The 22,436-nt window shown below is 38.3% G+C and overlaps 1 protein-coding gene across 4 annotated transcripts in view; it reads right to left on the bottom strand.

Moving 5' to 3' along the window:
- The window catches only part of acsf3 (acyl-CoA synthetase family member 3), a 222,066-nt gene that overhangs the window by 10,734 nt on the left and 188,896 nt on the right, over positions 1–22,436 (bottom strand). For all 4 annotated transcript variants that reach the window (XM_039763282.1, XM_039763285.1, XM_039763281.1 and 1 more), the window contains 2 exons: positions 16,859–16,993; positions 15,713–15,824 (listed from right to left, as the gene is read on the bottom strand). In XM_039763282.1, coding sequence (XP_039619216.1) covers positions 15,713–15,824; positions 16,859–16,993 — 247 coding nt within the window. The remainder of the gene's footprint in view (positions 1–15,712; positions 15,825–16,858; positions 16,994–22,436) is intronic.

Here is a 22,436-nt window from a genome sequence, read left to right as displayed (position 1 = left end):
TGCTCTGCCAGGCCTTTACTGCAGTGGCTTTCAGTTGCTGTTTGTTTGTGGGCCTTTCTGTGCGATTTTTAGTCTTCAACAAGTGAAATGCATGCTCAGTTGGTTAAGATCAGGTGACTGACTTGGCCATTCAAGAATTTTACACTTCTTTGCTTTAATAAACTCCTGGGTTGCTTTGGCTGTATGTTTTGGGTCATTGTCCTTCTGTATCATGAAACGCTGCCCAATCAATTTGACTGCATTTAGCTGGATTTGAGCAGACAGTATGTCTCTGAAAACCTCAGAATTCATTCGGCTGCTTCTGTCCTGTGTCACATCATCAATAAACACTAGTGTCCCAGTGCCACTGGCAGCCATGCATGCCCAAGCAATCACATTGCCTCCACCGTGTTTTACAGATGATGTGGTATGCTTTGGATAATGAGCTGTTCCACGCCTTCTCCATACTTTTTTCTTGCCATCATTCTGGTAGAGGTTGATCTTGGTTTCATCTGTCCAAAGAATGTTTTTCCAGAACTGTGCTGGCTTTTTTAGATGTTCTTTAGCAAGGTCCAATATAGCCTTTCTATTCTTGAGGCTTATGAGTGGCTTGCACCTTGCAGTGCACCCTCTTGCATTTACTTTGATGCAGTCTTCTCTTTATGGTAGACTTGGATATCGATACGCCAACCCCTGGAGAGTGTTGTTCACTTGGTTGGCTGTTGTGAAGGGGTTTCTCTTCACCATGGAAATGATTCTGCGATCATCCACCACTGATGTCTTCTGTAGACGTCCAGGTCTTTTTGCGTTGCTGAGTTCACCAGTGCTTGCTTTCTTTCTCAGGATGTACCAAACTGTAGATTTTGCCACTCGTAATATTGTAGCAATTTCTCTAATGGTTTTTTTCTGTAAAAAAGTAATCTCCAGGGACATTTCAAAGTAAACAGACAGAAAATTGTACCAGTAGTTTACTGGAATGCAAATTAAAGTGGTACTGGAGAAAAATACTGTAATTTATATCAAAGTTTTATTTTGGGATTTATTCCAAACAATTGTTACCTTGCATTGTGATACTATTGAATTTTTTTTTTCTGGGTCATTACCTTTTGGGTATAATTTTGAAAGGTAAAGAAAGAAAAACCATTGAAATACAGCCTACAGAACAGTACCAGGAAGAAACTACTTAATAAGTAGTTACAACTAGATGTATTTGAAAAAAAAATGTTACTATAATATCTGCTGATCAACAAAACAGTTTTAAAATTTTACATGTTAAGATATACAGCAATGATTAAAGAAGTAGTTTATAATACATTTTCCCAGCATACTTTATTTCTGTGAAAAAATGAAATTGAAGTTGTCATGTTAATAGTCTCACAGATGGAAGCAAATTAAGAGCAATGTATTGTATGTCTTCCAGGGAAAAATAGCCGGCTCCTCAAACAGAACCAAAAGATATGTTCTAATGGCATATTAAGTAAATCATAAAGCTGGGAGAAACCATGATAACATTTACTTAGTAACCTATAATGCAAGTGAGTGAAATATTTCACATTTTCGTGTATTGGTATTATATCAATATGTCTTTTTTTAATTCAAATCAAATAAGAGAATGTGGACAAACATTTACTGAATTTCTCTGATAGAAATGCATACTGACAGCAGTGACGAAGGCACTGAGGAGTGAGCATCTAAGACCTTGCTCATCCCTTTTCTCTAGACTGTTTTCTCTCCTGTTCTGTCTGTCCTGGGGCACTGCCTAGCTCTGACAGGCAGGTTGCTGGCACGGATGCTAATCCACCATGTTAGACCAGCCAGGCACAGAGCTTCCGTCTGCAGCTCCAAACCGCCCTGCCATATGGAAAGCCATTGCACAGGCTGTCTGCTGTCAGTGAGGACAGAGATAGGAGGCGATAGGCCCCACAGCCATTCTACTGAAAGGGGACATGTGTCTCCTGCCAGTGCTTGTGTTAGGGGCAAAACAAATGCAAGTGACATTTAAAAACAGCAGCAAGAGCAGCACAGACAGGAACAGAAGCTTGATGCCTGCAAGTCACAGAGGAGGCTCCTAGAATTAGAATTCTTCTCAGGTTCCTATTTTCATCCCACGAGTCAGTCAGACATCCTGTCTGATTGCATATTCTACAATGTACTCCTTTTATGATCTACTTTTGATTTTTATTTTACACTGTGATCCACACTATATATGTTTAATACGGTTTCAATTTGACTTTTATTAATTAAGATAGTATGCTTTCTGCTAAAATAAACTACAGTATACGAATAAGTGATGCAAATTGATGCTACATCTTTTTTTATTACAAAAGAAGCAATATTAGCAATATCCTTCTTTTTATGGATGCATATTTAAAAATTGCCTTAATATACATAGAAACAAGCATTGTGATACATAACGACGTTATTCTATTGCATCTCACACACTTTTATGTATCAAAATGAAAAGCTTTGATTTTATATTACAGAACAACACATGGGAGAACACGGTGTTAAAATAACATAAATGCTTATATACTATAAGTCTTTTAACTTCACAGGGCAGGAAACCTAACTATCAGTGTTCCTTCCTTTCTATGCTCCTGGAACTCACTGTAAGTGTTATGTTATGCTTGTTTGTTGAGCTAATACATGACAATACTCTCATTTACATACACACACAATTGGCATCATACAAAACAAACATTTAAATTGGATTATGGAATAAGTTAGAGCAAAAAAGTTGTTTGTTACTTTTGTAAATCACATCATAATCCTGTAAAAAAAAGCAAAACATAACATCTTCCAAGTATGAATGTCAATCATCTTTCAGATCTACCCTATCTTAAAATAAATGTTCTGGTTTATAACTGAAGATTCTGCAGTTTAGTTAAGATTATTTTATTATTACTTTAGTATTATAACTTTATTTCCATAACAGTATCAGGTACAACAAATATAACTTGGCGATGCGAATTACAAATAAAACACTAACACAAACATGCAGCACATGTCTAAGGTGATTTTAACAATAATTAGAATTCATTATTGTAGGATTTAAAACTAGACACTGGAAGTACACAGAAATTTTACACATATGACTTATTGAGCTGCAAGACACTACAATTTTTAATTACGATTAATCAGAAAATGTCCCTTGGCTAATTGTCATTAATTGCAAGGTTAACGAATGTAGTTCAGCGATATCCTGTGAATGTCACTACTGCTCTCACTGGGGAGGTGTGGGGAAAAACAGAAAAAGTATAAAAGAAAAGAAAGAAATAATAAAAAGAGACAATGGACTCATTGTGTGAAAAAAGTATTCTACGAATAACATTTCTCTTATATGCACATGGACCTATTGTTGCAGCAATTGTATATGAGGTTTGGCACTCAGTGAGCCCCCAGCGGCCACAATATATAGTTATAAACTTACTTGTGCATATGATATCCTCAAAGACTGCTGATGAATTTACTGTTATAGTATACAAAATAAAAAAATAACAATTAATGAAGTTATGTTGTGTCTCAAGAGGCCAAGAGTTTACGTATTCTGTACAACAGTGTTTATACTTATACTGTACTTTGAATAAGCTGTTTATATCATGACTGTGTTAATTCCACTTTGGACCAATCCCAAGCAATGTTACACACACTTTTCTTTCAATAAACTCTTGCCAGATAGCAATAGATATCAAAGCAAAAACATTAGGGGAAAATACTATAAACATGATATTTTTCCTTTGTTTCAAAAATAAAAGTAAAAATGGAACATACTAATAAACTTTATATAAATTTGTCAATTATTATTTACAAAATGATAAATTGGTTTTAATCATGAAAAAAATGTAATAACTTTTTAATGAAAAGCAAGTGTAAAACTCCTCATATAATCCTTGCTTTATATTAGTTTAGAAATAGAATAAATAGTTGTAAACAGACTACTGCCTTTACCAGTAGAAATTCTTGCCTAGAGCATTACTACTATATTATTAAAAATACCAATGCTACTACAGTTACATATTTAAGGATGAGAGAGAAAGGGGGGAAAGGATGAGAGCATGATACATTAATATATATTAATCAACCACCAATCAGTGAGCTGTATTCTGTTAACGTCAGTGATAAGCCCAAAAATAAAATCTCCAGAGTTTGCATACTTTGAACAATTGAGTGATTTCAGTTTGCATCTTTAACAATTCTGCAGTTAAGTATGTTATACTTGCAGAGTGAAAAGTATTCTTCATCATCCTAACTCCTTTTGATACACCCATGAGATGTTTATTTTCTTATTGCAGCTTTCATTATTGCTGTTGCAGACAGGCAGACAGGGCATCAAGAAATGAACAGCTGTCAATTACTTTTTTGTGCACAAGTGTCAAAGTTATGAGCCATTTAAGATTTCATATGTTGATTACAGTAGAAAATCTAAAAAAATGGAGCCTTAACTCCACAACTCCACAATACAGTTGCTAGTATTTCTCAACAATTGAAGAAACATTTGAAACAACTGCATAAATCATTTCGAGCAACTTAATCTATGTTTAAATTAACTGTATAACAATTGGTTTACAATTTTTGTTCTTTATGTTTTCAAGGATGTAAAAATGTTTTAACTTTAAATGTTTCTTTTGGAACACAAGTAGGGAAAGCATAAATAGACACGTGCCTTTTGTGACTCTTTTTTCTTCTCCAGCCAAGAAGCCAGTCCTTTAAGGACCTGAATCTTTAGGACCATAACTCTGCTCCATCATAAAATTCTACATAGTCTAATCCCCTAGTGTAACTGTATGTTTGTATGATCATTCAAAGACAGGTTGTACGGAGTGGATGTGTTTACATTTATGAGTGGTAAAAGATTCTGTTAAGAATGATTGTGAATTCATAACAGGCAAACTTTAAACATATCAATAAACTTAAAAAACAAAACAAAATTGTTCAATAAGTCTGTCTTCTTGTGCTGATGAATCTACCTCTCTGAGAAAGAAATTTCCGATGTCAAAGGTAATTGCGCTTCAATCTTTTACAATCAGCTTAATCATGACATAAAAGATCTGAAGAAGTGCACATATATGCCAAAGATGCACTGCATTGTTAATGATGTAGAGAAAAGCCAAACAAAATGACACCTTTTATTGGCTAAATAAAAAGATTACAATATGCAAGCTTTCGAGGCAACTCGGGCCCCTTCTTCAGGCAAGATGTAAGTTAGTGATTGTTAGTGATGAAAATAGCTTATGTGATGACATCATAAGCAAACAATGAAAAAATGCAAGGAATGGAAAAAGTCACTTAATTCCTGATAAATACAAGGCAGTTTTTGTAGACTATCTAATAGATTCCAAAGAAGACAGACAGAGGAAGAGAGAGTGTTGGCCACTTGAAGAGTGAAAAAATAGACAAAAGCCATTAAAGCCTTAGTGAGCACTTTGTTGAGCATGCATTTTAAGTTAAATCCCAAATAATGTCAGCACATTCCTTTAGTGCAATGGATATTATGAGGATGTTTGAAAAATTCTGCAAGTGACAAGAAATTCATTTGGGTAAACACGGATTATGCCTCAATCCCTGAAGCTGAATTGACTTCAGAGAGAAAAAGTAAAAGTATTAGCGTGAGAAACATTTGAATTTTATTGCTTCTGTAGGCATTCCCAAACAGATCCTGATAGATTAGGGAATATCCTTGTTATAGCTCAGCTAGCATATAATAAACAGAATGCAAAACAATCCCACTGTTTTAATGATGTGGAGATGAACACATTATGTGGTGCAAACCAGGGAACACCCTAGACCCAGAATCTGACAGAATACAAGCAGCTTTCTTGTAACCTGTATTGACCTTTTTTCCTTTTTTTCACGGTCTTGCTCCATGAAGCCTGCAAATATCATGTAAACAGACAAACAACAGTAATAAAGAAAATGAAATATGGTAAAAGGCAATAAAGGAGACTTGAACAAAATGAAAACAAAGAATATCTTACTTAAAATAATTAAACAAAATTATAAGAAGCTCAAAAAGAATACCGGGATTATAAACACAATGATTAAAAGCTTGCTTACACTGACAGCATTGGTCCCTTTGCAAACAATTACCATTGTGATGTCTCACATCAGTTCATGTGTATTGCACACAGCTAGATGCATGTATGCTAATGCCCTCCAGAATACACACGCATGCCCCACATTGTCTGGGAAGAAACTGATCAGCACAGTAAAATATGCCTATAAGTTTGACACTATAAAAGATTAAATGATTAAACTAATACAGTTAAACATAATGCAAAAAATGCATTTTGTCAACTGTGAAACCTCAGACCACTGAAAATACAACATGCATACTGCCTTATGGAACAGGCAGGGATCAAAACTCCTTTAAGCCTTATTTGCTAATTATGACATATCACAAACTTCCATAAGCTTCCCTCCGTCTGCATAATTGTTGAATGAGAGAAAATTTCAAGGTACAGTACATTAATAATAATAATACATTTTATTTATTTGTAGGCAGCTTTCTAAACACTCAAGGACACCGAACAATAGACAAAACACTATCTATATTATAAACAAAAGTAAAATACAGAAGTTAAAATCAGACAGAGCAATTGTAATCAAGAGAAAAAGCAGTCTTAAACAAATGAGTTTTAAGTTTAGATTTGAAAAGTGAAAATGAGTCAATATTTCTAAGCTCAGGTGGTAGTGAGTTCCAAAGCTGGGGAGCAGAGCAACTGAATGCTCTGCTCCCCATAGTGGTAAGACGGACGAAGGGGACAGTCAAGTGGATGGAGGAAGAGGATCTGAGGGTATGGGAGGGAATGGCAACATGGAGGAGGTCGGACAGATATGGAGGGGCAAGGTTGTAGATAGTCTTAAAAGTTAGTAGGAGAATTTTGAATTGAATTCGGAACTGAACTGGAAGCCAAAGAAGCTGCTGCAAAATGGGAGTGATATGGTGAATAGAGGGCATTCTAGTAATGATGTGGGCAGCTGAATTCTGGACCAGTTGAAGCTTATAAAGAGATTTGCGAGAAAGAACAAAGAAAAGAGAATTGCAATAATCCAGACGAGAAGTGACAAGGCTATGAACAACATCTTGTACATTGTTCAGGAAAATTGGAAACAGAAAATGGATAATGCGCCTCATATAACTGAGTATATTGTGTGTCTAAGAACCTGATGTGAAAACAAAGAGGAAGCTCTGTGCATATAGTCAATTTTACAAGTTACACTCACTACCTCATACTCAAAATTCCTACCATGCTGCAATGGAACTTTCTATTAAAATTAAGAAAATGTCTGGTTGACAAAAACTAAAAAAAAAGGTCAAAGTGCAAAGGTATCAAGTTGAGTTAGTTTGTTCGATGGGTTTCTGATGACACTGGTTCAAAGTTACTGAGACACCCTGTTTTATTTTGGGGAAAAAATCCCCAAACCTTTCAAATGTTTAACTGAATAAAGCCCACAGAATCAACAAGTATATTATAAATAATAAACAGGGGACTATAACTCTGACCTGTCACAATATCTCAATCATGAATTTGTGTCATGGTTAAGAAATATTTCTACTAGATCCCTGTGGTAAAACTGGAAGAAAAAAAAAGAAAAAATGTAAAATAAAATTAAATTAAAAAAATAAAATAAATAAATAATAAAAATAAATATTTAAAGATGATTGAAAAGTCATAACTCCTGGTCCAGTTTTATAATTCTGATACCAAAAGAAATACTGGAAACAAAAAGTAACAGATACACAAATGATCATATTGGGGTGCATACTTTCTTCAAGTCATGTAGGACAGCCTCAATATTTCTGAAAGTTGATATTATGCTTAATTCTGCTTACTAACTGTCTCAGTAAAAACTGGTCTAGTGGATGAGTCATAATTCTGCTTACAGAGGATCCAAGGTACGGGTTGTTTTATGATGACAAAACATTGTCATATGGTAACTCTTGTAAATTATTTTTTGCTAAACTTCATCAATTGATGTTTACAGGTACAAACACTGAGGAATGGTAATTTCTTAACTTAGAAAAATCCTTACTAGTCATCTGCATGTAAAATTTAAACAATAGCAAACTGCTGTCATTCACTTAATCTGCAAAACAACTGATTTCTGCTTTTCTACCATAGCACGAAGTATGTGCCTTATAAAAAATATATATATATATATATATATATATATATATATATATATATAGGAATACTCATGTTTTATGACATTATATATAAAAAAATTCGGCAATTGTAGCCCAATAAAACTAAGGCTGTCTAAAACAATAGGGCTACATTGACTGCGGCTTTTTCCAGAATTTCATTCTATTTCTTGAAAGAAAGGGATGTGTTGGAATTAGCCACAGATAATCAAGAGGTTTCAGCTTGTTGTGTTTGAATACTGCTTATGTTTAACTACATTTGATTGTTTGAATGCATTTTGTTTGGTTATTCTTTAAAAATTGTGATTTACTGTTTGTCAGATTCAAGTTGTAATGCTATTTTTCAAAATTAAATTTCCTCCTCTAACTTCATGTTATGTTTTACTGCAGTTAGGTTAATTATAATGTGGGGCTTAAATATTTTTCCTGACATATTATGTTACTGATTTTTATGAATTTCCATCTGCTTTTTTACCCAACTTAAGTAATTCTTCCTAAAGCTAAAATCATTGATTTAATTTTATAAACATATTTCCTTGAAATTACTTATTTTATATGAGAATATGGAAGATCATTATCTTGGTGAAAGTAATGTTGTATTAGTATACCCAAAATCTTAAGACAGAACATTATTTGGCAATAATGGATATGATGAGGCTATTAGAAATAAACTGGATACATTAGGATTAAAAGTCAAGACGGAGGTAAAAAGCTTAGGGGTAATTGTTGACTGTAATCTGAATTTTAAATCGCATATTAATCAGATCACTAGGACAGCATTTTTTCACTTAAGAAACATAGCTAAAGTTAGACCTCTTGTATCACTTAAGGATGCTGAGAAATTAGTTCACGCGTTTGTTTTCAGTCGACTAGATTACTGTAACGCATTCTTCTCAGGACTACCCAAAAAAGACATAAATCGTTTGCAACTAGTGCAGAATGCAGCTGCTAGAATCCTAACTAGGAAAAGAAAATCCGAACACATCTGTCCAGTTTTGATGTCACTACACTGGTTACCTGTGTCTTTCAGAATTGACTTTAAAATTCTGCTTATGGTTTATAAAGCCTTAAATAATCTCGCCCCATCTTATATATCGGAATGTCTGACACCTTATATTCCTGATACTCTGTATGTTCAATTCATCATAATAACTATTCATGGTGGCTCTAAAATTCGTACTGACCCCTACTCTCTCATCTGCTTCTTTTTCCGGTTTCTTTGTGGTGGCGGCCTGCCCCACCACCACCTACTCAAAGCATCATGATGCTCCAACAATGATGGATGGATCAAAAGCCAGAAGTCTACGTGACCATCATCATCAAGTCCTTCTGTGAGAACCCTAAATCCAAAGAGGACTGTTTCATTTATGTTAGGTAGAATGCCCAGAGGGGACTGGGCAGTCTAATGGTCTGGAATCCCTACAGATTTTATTTTTTTCTCCAGCCGTCTGGAGTTTTTTTTTTGTTTTTTCTGTCCACCATGGCCATCGGACCTTACTCTTATTCTATGTTAATTAATGTTGACTTATTTTATTTTTCTTACTGTGTCTTTTATTTTTCTATTCTTCATTATGTAAAGCAGTTTGAGCTACTTTTTGTATGAAAATGTGCTATATAAATAAATGTTGTTGTTGTTGAACTATTTCTTTCTGCTCTTTAAAGTATAATACATTTCTGTTACTGAACCTTGATGAAACATGTTTTCATTTTAATTTCACTTTTTAATTTTCAGCTTAATTGCTACCTTAATCTATGAAAGCATTATTTATTACACACAGATTTTTAGCACTAACTATATATCTCTCTATTATAAAAAAAAAAAAAAAAAAATCCTGGAAAGCAAAAGCAAGGCGACGATACGTGATCTTCTCGGAGATTCGAGGAAAACATTCAAAAGACCCGTGAGACAAAAGAGACTTGCCACAAAAAATCTTGCGGGGACCGTAAACTTGAAACTTGGTGCCAAGAGATTGTCCCAGGGTCGTCTTGCAGGGACGTGGAACATGAGATTCTTGCCAGACACGCCCTACTTACAAAAGATATCATATAAGAGCACACCCATCAAAAAACACTCAGTCATGTAAAAGCACGTAGCACACACACATCCTGTGCTCTCAGCACATATAAAGCATATAAGGACAATACGGAGAATAGAGACCCAAAGGCGTTGCAGAGAAAAAAAGGCAGATAAGAGATTATGAAAGCAGTGGAATTCGAAAGGTTCAAACAAACGATGGTGCGATACACATGCAGAGAAAGGTACAGAATATGAGAGCAGTAAAATTCGAAAGTATTGTAGCGTTTCAGCCAGGTTGAGGCCTTTTTGGTTTTAAGTGACTGTTCGGTCTGATAGAGGGAGGACGGAGTACAGCATGGAAGACTGATAGCGGGGTATTGATTGATGCGGTAAGGGGGGGTGAGACCCGGGGAGGAGGGGTTGGAGAGGGTGCTAGAAAGTTGTGTTTGGGGTTAGGAAGTCTGTGATTTTTCAAGTAAAACTTTTCTGATACTTTATCATGTCAATTGCTACAGTATCAAAGAAAACATAGAAAAGATCACATTACCGCAAACAAAAGGTGATTAATCTTCAGAATCAGGTGTAATTGAAAAAATAGCAGGACAAATCGAGGTCAGAAATAAAAGGCAAAGAGTAGACAACAAAGTCTTCTCGCATTCGCATCATTCAATGCAAAAAACATGGATTTACACAATAATTGACCATACGCTATGAGAATCTGTGGTCCCGGAACAGTTAAAGAAACGACAAGTTGAATTTCAAAGAATACACAATTCAGTCAGGTGTATATTGATGATCACGGAGAAGTGATGCAAATTTTAACAGGCAAAAAGAAAGGTAATGTATATATTCCGGGAATAACATTACACACCAAAGGAGATTGTGATATGCCATTCGTATTAAAATGTTTACAGTTTACCGTGAGAATAGCTTTTGCTATGACAATCAATAACTCCTCCTTGAACCGTCACCTTATCGTGGTGGAGGGGTTTGCGTGTCCCAATGATCCTAGGAGCTATGTTGTCCGGGGCTTTATGCCTGGTAGAACCACCAAGGCAAACTGGTCCTAGGTGAGGATGAGACAAAAGCGGTTCAATAAACCTCCAATGAAAAATAAAACTGTGGACGACGTTTTCCCTTGCCGGACGCTGGTCACGGGCCCCTCTGGAGCCAGGCCTGGAGGTGGGGCTCGATGGCGAGCGCCTGGTGGCCGGGCCTGCACCCATGGGGCTCGGCGGGCACAGCCGAAGAGGTAACGTGGGTCCTCCTCCCCATGGGCTCACCACCTATGGGAGGGGTCAAGGAGGTTGGGTGCAGTGTGAGTTGGGTGGTGGCGAGGCGGGACCTTGGCGGTCTGATCCTCGGCTACAGAAACTGGCTCTTGGGACGTGGAATGTCACCTCTCTGAAGGGAAGGAGCCTGAGCTAGTGCGCGAGGTCGAGAGGTTCGGCTAGATATAGTCGGACTCACCTCGACGCACAGCTTGGACTCTGGAACCAATCTTCTTGAGAGGGGCTGGACTCTCTACCACTCTGGAGTTGCCCCGGTGAGAGGCCGAGCAGGTGTGGGCATACTTATTGCCCCGACTGGAGCCTGTGCATTGGGGTTTACCCGGTGGGCGAGAGGGTGGCCTCCCTCCGCCGGGTGGGGAAGGGTCCTGACTGTTGTTTGTGCATATTGCCCGAACAGCAGTTTGGAGTATCCACCCTTTTTGGAGTCTCTGGAGGGGTTGCTAGAGGGCATACCTTCTGGAGATTCCCTCGTTTTGCTGGGAGACTTCAATGCTCACGTGGGCAATGACAGTGAGACCTGGAAGGGCGTGATTGGGAGGAATGGCCCCGATCTGAACCCGGCGGTGTTTTGTTATTGGACTTCTGTGCTCGTCACGGATTGTCCATAACGAACACCATGTTCAAGCATAAGGGTGTTCATATGTGCACTTGGCACCAGGACACCCTAGGCCTCAGGTCGATGATCGACTTTGTGGTGTGTCGCCGGACTTGCGGCCATATGTCTTGGACACTTGGGTGAAGAGAGGGGCGGAGCTGTCAACTGATCACCACCTGGTGGTGAGTTGGCTTCGATGGTGGGGAAGATGCGGTCAGACCTGGTAGGCCCAAGCGTGTTGTGAGGGTCTGCTGGGAGCGGCTGGCAGAGTCCCCTGTCAGAAGTAGCTTCAACTCCCACCTCCGGCAGAACTTCAACCCGTCCCGAGGGAGGTGGGGACATTGAGTCGAATGGGCCATGTTCCGTGCCTCTATTGTTGAGGCGGCTGACGAGCTGTGGCCGCAAGGTGGTGGTGCCTGTCGTGGCGGCAATCCCGAACCCGTTGGTGGACACCGGTGAGGGATGCCGTCAAGCTGAAGAAGGAGTCCTATAGGACTTTTTGTCCTGTGGGTCTCTGGAGGCAGCTGATAGGTACCGGCAGGCCAAGCGGAGCAGCTTCGGTTGTTGCTGAGGCAAAACTTCGGGCATGGGAGGAGTTTGAGAGGCCATGGAGAGCGACTTTGGACGGCCGAGGAGATTCTGGTCCACCGTCCGGCGTCTCAGGAGGGAAGCAGTGCAGTGTCAACACCGTATATAGTGGGGATGGTGTGCTGCTGACCTCGACTTCGGGCGTTATGGGTCGGTGGGAGGAGTACTTGAAGACCTCCTCAATCCCACTAACATGCCTTCCAATGAGGAAGCAGAGCCTGGGGACTCTGAGGTGGGCTCTCCCATCTCTGGGACTGAAGTCACCGAGGTGGTCAAAAACTCCTTGGTGGCAGGGCCCGGGGTGGATGAGATCGCCGGAGTTCCTTAAGGCTCTGGATGTTGTAGGACTGTCTTGGTTGACCGTCTCTGCAACATCGCATGGACATCGGGACAGTGCCTCTGGATTGGCAGACCGGGGTGGTGGTCCCCTCTTTAAAAGGGGACGGAGGGTGTGTTCCAACTATAGAGGGATCACACTCCTCAGCCTCCCTGGAAAAGTCTATTCGGGGTTCTGGAGAGGAGGGTCCGCCGGATAGTGAACCTCGGATTCAGGAGGAACAGTGTGGTTTTAGTCCTGGTGGCGGAACAGTGGACCAGCTCTTCACCCTTAGCAGAGTCCTGGAGGGTGCATGGGAGTTTGCCGACCGGTCTACATGTGTTTTGTGGACTTGGAAAAGGCATTCGACCGTGTCCCTCGGGAATCCTGTGGGGGTGCTCGGGAGTATGGGGTACGGACCCCTGATAAGAGCTGTTGGTCTCTGTACAACCGGTGTCAGAGCTTGGTCCGCATTGCCGGCAGTAAGTCGAGCCCGTTTCCAGTGAGAGTTGGACTCCGCCAGGGCTGCCCTTTGTCACCGATTCTGTTCATAACTTTTATGGACAGAATTTCTAAGCGCAACCAGGGTGTTGAAGGGGTCGGTTTGGTGGACTCAGGATTGGGTCACTGCTTTTGCAGATGATGTTGTCCTGTTTGCTTCATCAGGCCGTGATCTTCAGCTCTCTCTGGATCGGTTCGCAGCTGAGTGTGAAGCGGCTGGGATGAGAATCAGCACCTCCAAATCCGAGAGCATGGTCCTCAGCCGGAAAAGGGTGGAGTGCCCTCTCAGGGTTGGGGGAGAGATCCTGCCCCAAGTGGAGGAGTTCAAGTATCTCGGGGTCTTGTTCACGAATGAGGGAAGAATGGAGCGTGAGATCGACAGGCGGATTGGTGCGGCATCCGCAGTGATGCGGGCTCTGCATCGGTCTGTCGTGGTGAAAAAGGAGCTGAGCCGTAAGGCAAAGCTCTCAATTTACCAGTCGATCTACGCTCCTACCCTCACCTATGGTCATGAGCTATGGGTAGTGACCGAAAGAACGAGATCGCGAATACAAGCGGCTGAAATGAGTTTCCTCCGCAGGGTGTCTGGGCTTTCCCTTAAAGATAGGGTGAGAAGCACAGTCATCCGGGAGGGGCTCAGAGTAGAGCCGCTGCTCCTCCGCATCGAGAGGAGTCAGATGAGGTGGCTCGGGCATCTGATCAGGATGCCTCCTGGGCGCCTCCCTGGTGAGGTGTTCCGGCACGTCCAACGGGAGGAGGCCCGGGGAAGACCCAGGACACGCTGGAGGGACTATGTCTCCCGGCTGGCCTGGGAACGCCTTTGGGATTCTCCGGAAGAGCTGGAAGAAGTGGCCGGGGAGAGGGAAGTCTGGGCCTCTCTGCTTAAGCTGCTGCCCCCGCGACCCGACCTCGGATAAGCGGAAGAGGATGGATGGATGGATGGACAATCAATAAATCACAGGGACAAGCACTAGAAAACATTGGATTATTTATTAGTGAAACAAAAACAATAGTCACTCACAGGCAGTTATACGTTGTGTTGTCACAATGTCTCTCCAAAAAATATTTTTAATGAAGCTTTAAAGTAAAAATGCAAATAATGAAATTGAAATAATTTCAACGAAAAAAAAAAAATATATTGTATATCTGATTAACCAGACACAGGGGTTGGTGAGCAAAGCCCCCTAGTATCATTAAAAATTAAATCAGTTTATCTCATAAATGCTCTTAAACTAAATTAAAATGGAACTCACAAAGCTAAATCAATCAAAATTAATAGGAAAAGCTAAAAAATATAAAAATGAACAGACTTGGTGATCTGAAGCAAAAATAGCATTTTGTGGCGCCCATCTCTTGAGAATTTATAAAATTTTATAAAAACAAAATACAAGATGCTAGACCTTTTAACTAGAATGCTGTCACTGTTTGGTTCTCACTTCTACTTGGTCTCAGAGACTGGCAATTAATATACACAATGAAATAAAGTGTAAGTGCAGTTAATCTAGCTTCTGAATTATACTCGTGTTTTTCTAAACTGTATTTAAATACAAAGTACCGTCTATAAGGTCTAAGTCTAGGCAATGTGTGGTGCTACTGTGACTGCAAAGCCATTAACATATACATATTACATATTGTTATATACCAGATTTATCAACAGTGCAAAGTGCCTATCCATTCACACACTCACTTAAAAATTGGTAAGCAAGGCAAAAATAAAGTTGTGCATAATGCAACTGTTAAGTGAAAAGTACAAAGTCTGCCACCTTCCCAAAAAATTTGACTGAAATGCTACAGATGTTGTGGAACCTGTATAATTCTTACACAAGATGTCAACATGTCTCATATTATATTCAATACTGCTTTCTGGTTAAACTTGTTCTTTAATTTTTATTTTTTATGATTTGCCTTCTGGTCTTTTTATGTGTTTTATATTTACTTTGTGACTATATATTTATTCATAATGGATATGTGTGTGTAAGGGACAATGCTGATATCCTATACAGGGTTAATTCTTTTTTAGTTTCTGATGCTGTTGTGATAGGCCAAAGTTTGCTGTGAACTTGTTGTGGAAAATGCAGATGCAGAGATCACAAGGATTGACGTCTGTACGCATATTTATTAATGTAAACTTCCTTGTAAATTTTCTATGTACATTTAATCAGTACTGAAATAAACGGTCCGAGACTGTAAAGTCATGACTACAGCTATATTAAAGTTAAATGTCAACAACGACATTGTCCAAGATATTGGACTTAAAACAAATTAAATTTTCCCTTACCTGGCCCATGCTTTCAAATCCAGCAAAGACAAGCTACGTTCTGGTCTAAGCTCCACCACAGCGGTTACTCGCTGTCCCCAAGTTGCATCTGGTGCACCAATAACTGCTACATCTAAAACAAATATTGAACTTAGTACTTTATTACAAGAGTGGTACAGTGGCATAGTGGTTAACACTGCTGCCTCTCAACCACAGGCTCCTGGGTTCAAATGTAGATAACTATGATTTAAAGATGACAGAAGAATGAAAATGTCAAACTATACTAACATATGTAATACAGTCCTAATAAAGCATTATAAAACTGTCTTCCAGTTCTTTTAAAATGTTACAGTAATGCTTTATTAAGACTGGTAGTCTAAGAAAGGAGGCGGAGATAATGATTTTTATGCATTTATAGCATCTGTAAATGTCTTGATACCAATATGTGCAAACCTCAGAGTCAGTCAGAAGTAGTTCCCAATTAATTACTAATTAAATATCTAAAATAAATTAATTTCAAGTTTTTATTTACTTGATTTGTTTTATAGCATGGTGAAAAAACATTCCAGAGTTTATTCAGTTTAAAAATAATTGACTAAAATACAAGAATATATGAGAAATACAATAAATGAAAATGTAACATACTTATGACAAGCTAAAGCACTGTATCTGTCATATTAGCCGAACAGCTATAATCCATCCATTATTTTCTGTATAATACATGTCCTTGCAAGGAACCAAATCTGGATGGATTACTATTCTGCTAGACTAATATTTATACACAGTTATTTAAACAGGGGAAATTTAGATTCTACAATTAACCTGACACCATGGAACATTCACATTTCAAGTAGACAGTGACCTGGCAGGGACTCAAAATAAATCTAATGAAATTGTGATGCAGGGATATTAACCATGTGAAATAGTACCTACATATTTGAAATAATTCAATGCAGCCAGTTTTGTTATGACAATATATTCACTCAATTACTTAAAATAACTAAAATTTTCTTAATACATGAATGTCTATTTCTTCTAATTCTCCTTTCAATTTCTACAAAAACAAGAACATCTTACAACTATCAAACAGTAACAAGGAATGCACATCTTGAAGCAAAAATGCTTTTGATATGCCCAATAGGCAACCCATTTGTCATGAATGGTTACCTGCAATATCAGGGTGTGTTATTAAGTGACGTTCCACTTCCAGTGCACTGATTTTGTAACCACCACTCTTTATGATGTCCACTGAAGTTCGCCCCATAATCCAGTAGACTCCATCTTTGTATACAGCTGTGTCTCCTGAAGAAGAAGAAAAAAAAAAAAAGTAGCATAACTTAGGTTTTCTGCTTAATACAATGTCTACACTCAATGCATTCTTCATGGGTTTGTAGACACTGGTGAAAAGTAACAAACAATCTATAACCAAAATGTTACTATAATTTTTGCTTTGCAAGAAATGAGATTACATTAGGTTTCTCTTCAGTTTTACAAAACTAAAAGCCTCTTGGAGTAAAGTCATGCAGCCCAGCCCATCTGCAGTGGGGCAGCACACTACACAAAGCCATTGGATTCTTTTGATTTCAGGAAGACACAAACAAACCTGAATTCCAGTTCAATAATAAAGAAATGTTTTAGTTTTGTTCATGAAACTTCAGTCGTAATACGAGACAAGTGGTGCCAGAAGTGGAGTTGCACAAATGGTTCAACAACAGCAACATTATTATACTCAATCTGTGCCTCTTCACTTGATTCCAAAGATAATTTACCTTCCTGGGTTGCTATATGTGCTACATATAAGCTAAAACAAATGACCCAAAGTGTTTTTTTATGTATCTTTGAGTGAACCACTTTGATGATGGGCTGGAAGGCAGCTAACTGTGCAGCTGCCCTCACCACATTATTAACTGGTGATGGACACCAAGATATATGCAATACAGTGATCCCTCTCTATACCGCACTTCGACTTTCGCGGCTTCACTCGATCGCGGATTTTAAATGTAAGCATATCTAAATATATATCACGGATTTTTCGCTGGTTCTCGGATGTCTGCGTACAATGGGTCTTTTAATTTATGGTACATGCTTCCTCAGTTTGTTTGCCCAGTTGATTTCATACAAGGGACGCTATTGGCGAATGGCTCAGAAGCTACCCAATCAGAGCATGTATTACGTATTAACTAAAACTCCTCAATGATATACGATATGCTTCCCACGCGGTATTTGATTGTTTGCTTTTCTATGTCTCTTTCACTGTCTCTGCCTGACGGAGGGGGTGTGAGCAGAGGGGCTGTTTGCCTAGAGGATACGGACGGACGCTCCTCTAAAAAATGCCGCTTTATCGCGGTGCTTCGGCATACTTAAAAGCACGTATTGATTTTTTGATTGTTTGCTTTTCTTAGCGAGCCCGCTCTCGCTCTCTGAAATTCTCTGCTCCTGACGCGCGCACTCCTTTGAAGAGAAGATATATTTGCATTCTTTTAATTGTCAGAAAGAACTGTCATCTCTGTCACGTCATAGAGCACAGTTTAAACTTTTGACTAAAGGGTGTCATTTCATGTCTAGAGGGCTCTAATAATGTTAACAGTGTGGGAGAGTTTATAAGGGCTTAAAATATATAAAAATAACCATACAAACATATGGTTTCTACTTCGCGGATTTTCATCTATTGCGGGGGGTTCTGGAACGCAACCCCACGATCGAGGAGGGATTACTGTACTCCCTTTGACAGGATGAATGGCATTATGATTTTATGAAATGGCAAACTCTCTTAAATTCCTCTTTTGAGTTGTCTAGCCAAGGAAAGTAAATTTTTAATTTGGCAAATTGATCCTCATAGATCAATAAGACCTCAGGCTCAGGAGTTTGTAAATCTCAATCAGAGTTGGCTCTGGGATGATCCCATGGAACATATTATGGAGAATTTGCTATGGATAGGATGCTGAATGGAATAAGTGATGAGCTAAGTGAAGAGAAGCTGATGTACGGTCTCTTATGGATTTAGCTGGAATACTGGAAGGTGCACAAGACACTAGGAAGGAGATGGGATATCCTAGACTGACAGCAGGCCCCAATCTGCTACTTTGTCTTCATTCAGCTTGTCATGCAGGTAACTATTCTAATTGGGTGTTCCCACTGGAGTACCACCCTCAATGTTCTGCTCAAGGCATGGAAAACACTGATTTCTTGGTGGCTTTCGATCATTGCAGAAGGAGCAAGTCAGACAAATAATAATATCCAAAACAGGGAAAAGTTTTCATCTATCAGTGGGATTACCTGTACAAGAAGTACTTGCTTTACTGGACTCTGGCAGTGACTTCCATATGATCTGCCAAGACTTACTTTAGAAACCGAACTGTAAAGTTTTGGGATGAATAAACATTTTAAGTGTATATATAAGTGTATATATAGGGTGTAGATGGCAATTTCAGACACTTGTCCACACCCAATGCTAATAGGAAAATTATTTTTTTTTTCCTCAGATCTATAAAATTTGTCAAAGGCAATTTTCTCCTGCTACTCTAGATACTGAGAATATGGTTCATGGAGAAGATCTTATTACAGCTGAATAATGCCCAGAAGTTAATTTAAAAATGGAACCATAATTAAATATTGAAAACGATGAAGACTCGTACTGGAGAGTTACAGAACAGTTAACGATTACTTTGAATAAATGTCCAGATCTATACCTTCAGTTTCCTCTGACAGTAACAAAAGATCAACATTTCATAGCACACCAGATTTTACAAAGCCTGAGTATGTTCAATTACAAGTTCATTACATAAGTTTAGAATTTTCATTTAAACGGGCATGACTAGTTGATGAGGAGTGATACAAAGAAGGGGATGTGCACAATTTAAAAACAAATTTTTAAAATAAAAATGTTTTTTTATATAGTGCGATATTGGACTGCATCACTGCTGAACTCAAAACTTATTTGTTCTACAGTTCTAAAGGGAAATTGCTTAATGCCTTGCTCACTTGCAATTTAGGAAAACATCTCAGGTTTGAGAAAACAAGGGAGCATATTTTAAAACATTTTTATTGATTAAATCTGACTAAAGATGTACAACAATTTAGTAAATTTTGCCCTGACTGTCAGATAGTCTCTGCAAATTGGCTTCCACATGCTTCACTTGTTCCAATGTCTATTATTTGAAAGAATGGTGATCGATATCGTTGGGCCATTGCCCATAAGTAAAAATGGCACCAGTATATGCTTGTTTTAGTAGATTATGCTACCAGATATCCAGAAGTGGCAGCTTTGAGGAAGGCAAATTCACTTAGTGTGGCAAAAGCAATTAACTGAGGTTTTAACTTGTATGAGAATGCCTTACATTAGTTGATCAGGGTACACCTTTTACTTCTAGAATCATGAAAGAACTGTCTAAGGCTACTGCAATAAAAAAAAATTAAGTACAACTGTTTATCATCCACAGACAACTGAAAGATTTAATAGAATGTTAAATGAGTATGTGTGTTACTGACAAACACCAAACATTTTGAGATACAGTGTTGCCATTTTTGTATGCTGGGAAGGAATTGCCTCTACGGGTTTAAGTCCTTTTGAATTGCTTTTTTGTAGACAGCCTTAGGGGCTGTAGGATCTTTTAAATGAGGACTGGGAGGAAAGTTGCTCAAATGATCTCACTTTAAATTAGGTAAAAAAAAGTCATTACTTTGCAAGAAATAAAATGTCTAAATTATCCTTGATTTCAAAATGAGAATTTACAACATGAGCAGGAAGAAGAAAAACATGTGTATGATAAAAAAGTAAAAACAAATTCTGTACAGAAATTATAAAGTGAAGGTATCTATACATCATACACCAATTCAAAGAGTAGACGTCAATCTACTAAAGGAATGACATGACCTGAAAGTGATGTTTGCTTTAGCAACTGGTGTTTCTGATGATCCTGGAGCTTCCATAGAGGATGATATAACTGACGCACAAAAATTTCAGTTAATCTCACTTATCTGGATGATTAATTAAATATTACCTGGAAAAACTAATCTGTCAGACAACAGAATAATAATGAAGCCTAATGTTAAGGTTCACACGTGCCATCCCACATGCCAGTATAGAATTTCTGAAACTAGAGGTGTAGCAGTAAATGAAGGGGGAAAACAAATGATTTAATTTGGTGTCATTTGAGAAGAGTGTATGATGTAGTCCAATTGTATTCATCCAAAAGTGGATGCAATAGTATAGTTTTGCAAAGATTTTAGATATTTGAATAAAGTTTCTAAATTTGATGCCTACCAGATGTCCCATTTAAGACAGGTTGTTGAGAACATTGGGTCAAGCCCTTTATAACTCTACATTGGATGCAACTAAGGGATACTGGCAGGTGCCTCTTGAGGATTCTAGTTGTGAGAAAAATAGACTTTCCATCCTGGATAGTTTATTTGAAATTGTAATGCTTCTTTTTGGGCTTCATGCCCTTAACCCCAAGTCAGCATTCATTTATGGATTACCTTTGTCAAATGACAGAACCTCAGATCACTTATGAAATAGTTAAACAGCATCCTTTATGCTATAAACAAACAATCCGCAAGATCTATGTTTATTTTTGAATCCAATGATCTCCACATTAACAAGAATTACTAAGCAGCTCCCCAAACCTTCATCTGTGCTCCGTTTATGTTGTTATAATATGTATACTGTATATATATATATATACCTGTACACTACCAATTAAAAGTTTTTTCTTTAACTTTATGCAGTTTAATGTCTCAATGTACTTTAAAAAAGCATAGGACAGATAATCAACTAGAGATAAAAAAAAATATTTTTAAAAATCACAGAATAACAAACAAAATGTACTGTATATACTCACAGGTAAGTTCTCCCATGGATAAGTTGGGACTTGATTTTACAGTATAATTTCTGGCATTTTATAATGTTGCTCGTATAAGTCAAATGCGGAAAACTCACGTTATTGGTACAAGGTATTATGAAATGCTAACGCCCACCAGAGAGAGTAACCATGGAGCACACTGCCTTTTTTTTCTATATGGGTGCGGCAATGCGCTGTATCAGCACATGCTCCTAACCTCTTTCTCTCTCCCTCTCTATTGTGCCTACATGACCACACGGTAATACCCGAACTATTCCGAAGCAGCGTTTGCACTGATTTGTGTTTTTTGCATCTCACACCCTCATACACCTTTATCGTAAGAACATCCCTTATCTACGATGGAGCGTTCGATCAGATGAAAATATGAAGCTGGTTTTAAATGAAATGTTGTTGAAGCAGTGAAAGAAATCGGTAACTGCACTGCTGCAACAAAATTCGATGCGTCTGAGAAACTGATTGCAGGAGGCAAGAAGATGTAAAAAAAAAAAGAATAAATAAATAAATGAGAAAATTAAGCGTTGCATTTTTGATCAGGCATATAAGTTGGGGTCTGATTTTATGATTGATTTTTTGAGTTTCAAGACCTGACTTATTCGTGAGTATATACTTATTAATATTGACTTATTAAGTAGGCAACCTTTACAGATATAACAGTCAAAGGAAATCACATTTTGTTCAGAAATGTCTTCCTAACACTGTTGCAGAAGTTCCTACAAATGTTGTGCACTTATAAGTAACTTTGCTTTTAACCTTCTGTCCAGCTCATCTCAAAGAAGCTCATTGGGGTTTAAACATGGAGACTATACTTATAATTCCATGATTTGAAACCTGAGGTCTTGTTCTTCTCTTTTAAGGTACTTCTGACATAGCTTTGGGGTATGCTT

The sequence above is a fragment of the Polypterus senegalus genome, chromosome 9, assembly GCF_016835505.1.
Source record: "Polypterus senegalus isolate Bchr_013 chromosome 9, ASM1683550v1, whole genome shotgun sequence".
In the NCBI taxonomy this organism is placed as follows: Eukaryota; Metazoa; Chordata; class Cladistia; order Polypteriformes; family Polypteridae; genus Polypterus; species Polypterus senegalus.
Note: the sequence above shows the minus strand (reverse complement) of the source record. Positions and strands in the feature narration are given on the sequence as shown.